This window comes from Montipora capricornis, chromosome 9 (genome assembly GCF_036669925.1).
Source record: "Montipora capricornis isolate CH-2021 chromosome 9, ASM3666992v2, whole genome shotgun sequence".
Lineage (NCBI taxonomy): Eukaryota > Metazoa > Cnidaria > Anthozoa > Scleractinia > Acroporidae > Montipora > Montipora capricornis.
In genome coordinates, this window is record NC_090891.1 from 7,610,271 (window position 1) to 7,612,770 (window position 2,500).

General features: G+C 39.4%; 1 protein-coding gene across 2 annotated transcripts in view; it reads left to right on the forward strand.

Annotated features, from left to right (window-relative positions):
• LOC138016235 (nuclear mitotic apparatus protein 1-like) overlaps positions 1-2,500 on the forward strand; it is a 53,189-nt gene that overhangs the window by 39,896 nt on the left and 10,793 nt on the right. For both annotated transcript variants that reach the window (XM_068863399.1, XM_068863400.1), the window contains 3 exons: positions 1-109; positions 1,504-1,679; positions 2,480-2,500. The exon at positions 2,480-2,500 is cut by the window's right edge and continues 50 nt beyond it. In XM_068863399.1, the coding sequence (XP_068719500.1) occupies positions 1-109; positions 1,504-1,679; positions 2,480-2,500 (306 nt within the window). The remainder of the gene's footprint in view (positions 110-1,503; positions 1,680-2,479) is intronic.

The window sequence follows — 2,500 nt, forward strand, 5'->3', positions numbered from 1 at the left end:
GTGCTTTCAGAGGCATCAAAATCCGTCGAAATGAGAAGAGAAATTGAGCGATCAAAGGCATTTGAAGTTGATGTTTTGACGGACGATGATTCATCGGCCACTGCACAAGGTAACTAATACTCTTTTTTCGTTTCCTTTTATTTTCTTAACCTCAGTTCCACTATCAGGGTTCCCCTTTCGCGGCGAGCTTAAAAAATTTAGGGGAGATTGAAGCCTCAAACATTCACTCATCAAAAAGTTTAAGTGCGCAAAATTTAACCAAGCCTGTGAACAGATCTGCTCATTTCAGTGGCTATAGGAGCTTTTCACCTTTTCGCTCTCACTAAAGAATCGCGAAGCAAGCTTGACTTCCCTCTAACAAATTCCTAACCCTGTGTACAAATATACCTTTTCAGTTGTAAGATCAAATTGAATGGAGAATCGCCTGTGTGTATTACGTTCCCTGCATGGTCACACTGCAGCCAGAGCTGCACTGTACTGATACCTCAGACTATTATTCTAATCAAGTTGTATCCCAAAAATTTGTGACCCTTTTTGAATAGATCGACTTACAATACATACAATACATACTTAATTGACCGCTCCCCATAGGGCCTTTTCAGGGCCAATGAAACACAACGAAACGACGGAACAGAACAACAACAACTGTTAAGAATCCCTACTGGCCGGAGGCAAACCAGTTGGCTATTTGCAAGTGCAGCTGGGAAGTTGAACCAGGGACTACCAGGATCAAATTCAACGAGTGTTCTTGAACCCGGGATCTCCATAACGGGTCTTGAATCCGGGATCTTCATAATGACGTGAATCCATTCACAAGGTCTCTCATTTACAACGCTGACAAAGAGGATAAATTTAGCTACACCCCAGATAAACATAAGAACACTGATTTCAGGTTTCAGGCTGATCGTGTTCTTGTTTAAGCGGTGCTTAGTAAGAAATCAGCCTGGAAGTGTTCTTAAAATGTTCTTGCAATTGGTTTCACAAATACTTCAAATTGTACATTACTAGAGGTTTAATTGACATAGAAGCCTTTTAAAAATAGATTTCAAAGTTTGTAATGGTCCTGAATACCATAATTACTTTGATCACTTACTGTACTGTACTTTTTCCTTATTCTAATGCCATTTCCCTTTATATTAAGAACATGTTTTATTTATCAGGCTGAATTTGTTCTTATTTGTATGGTGCTTTATTGGCCAAATTTCAGCCTGATGTTCTTAATGCACTTGTTCTTATATGCGGGTGTTTCCTGTATCGATAATCATAGGTCTTCAAGTAGGCTTAAACTACGAAAACCTTGTAACTGTACTTGAATGGCAAACGCTTATGCGTGCTACTATATCATCAAAGGATTGTAATAATTATATCCGGTATACCTTCAAACTATCAACTGAAACTGGACAGTGTCACTGATTATGACGCTGAATGTTCCGTAACGTAAAGAAAGGTAATTTGTCACACTTCTTTAAATGCATTTTTCTCTTTTCCACGCTGATTCCCAAGATGTCTCTCTAAGCCATGCCCCAATAGCTACGACCAACGTAGATACTCGAATAATTGAACTGGAACTTGAAAAACGACGGCTGATGAACGAACTGTCGTCCGCTGTACACCAGGAGGAATATCGTGCACTGAGGGAGACACTGGAAGTCACAAAGGAGTCACAATCATCTTATAAGGTTTGTAAGGAGGTAGAGAAGATAAGGAACCAAAGTGATCATGTTACTTGTCACAGAAAGTAGAATCCAAACATTGTTTACTGTCTGTCGGTCTGTTGCTTCAAACCCTCATATGTCATCTGGCTATAGACAGAGATAATCACGTGTCCCTTTAATTCATACTAAGCTCACCTGTTTAAGAGATTAGAAGATTAGATGCAGAGGCTTTTTCGGGGCTGTTTATCCATTCACATGACACCAGCAGAAAATTGGCTTTCCGGTGCGAGTCAAATCTAGTAAGGAACCTCCAAGCAGCATTACTTAAGAATTAAGCAAGGAAGTCTCTTGGTATGAAATTAGACCCTGTTTGGCTGGAAAGGGTATGGTAGAGCATGCGTTAGATGTGTTTATGTCGTATTTAAAGATAGAGCTTCGATTGAGGGGTACATAAAGTTGCCATTCAGTTAGCGAACCATTCTGGAGACATTTTGTTTTCAACAGAAGAAACAAATCATGTTTTTGTTGTGATGGTAGTGAACCAGAGTGACTTTTCACGAGTGAACATCCCTGTCTTCATTAACTACATAGGAAAAGTAGGTTGTTCCAACGGGTCTAAACTTCCACGGTCACCAAACAACTTAGGACCCCTAGGTCTCTTCTATCTGGTTCATAAACTTTTTCTTAATTATTTTCTTAATTTTTGAGCAAATTTGGTCATCCATACGAGAATCAAAAGTTTCCACAGAAAATTGGACGCACACAACGTGCTCCAGCAAATAAAGCTAGAGAAGTTTCAATTCGTTTCTCTGTTTTGATTCCAGGAAAGCTATGTACTGGCTAAA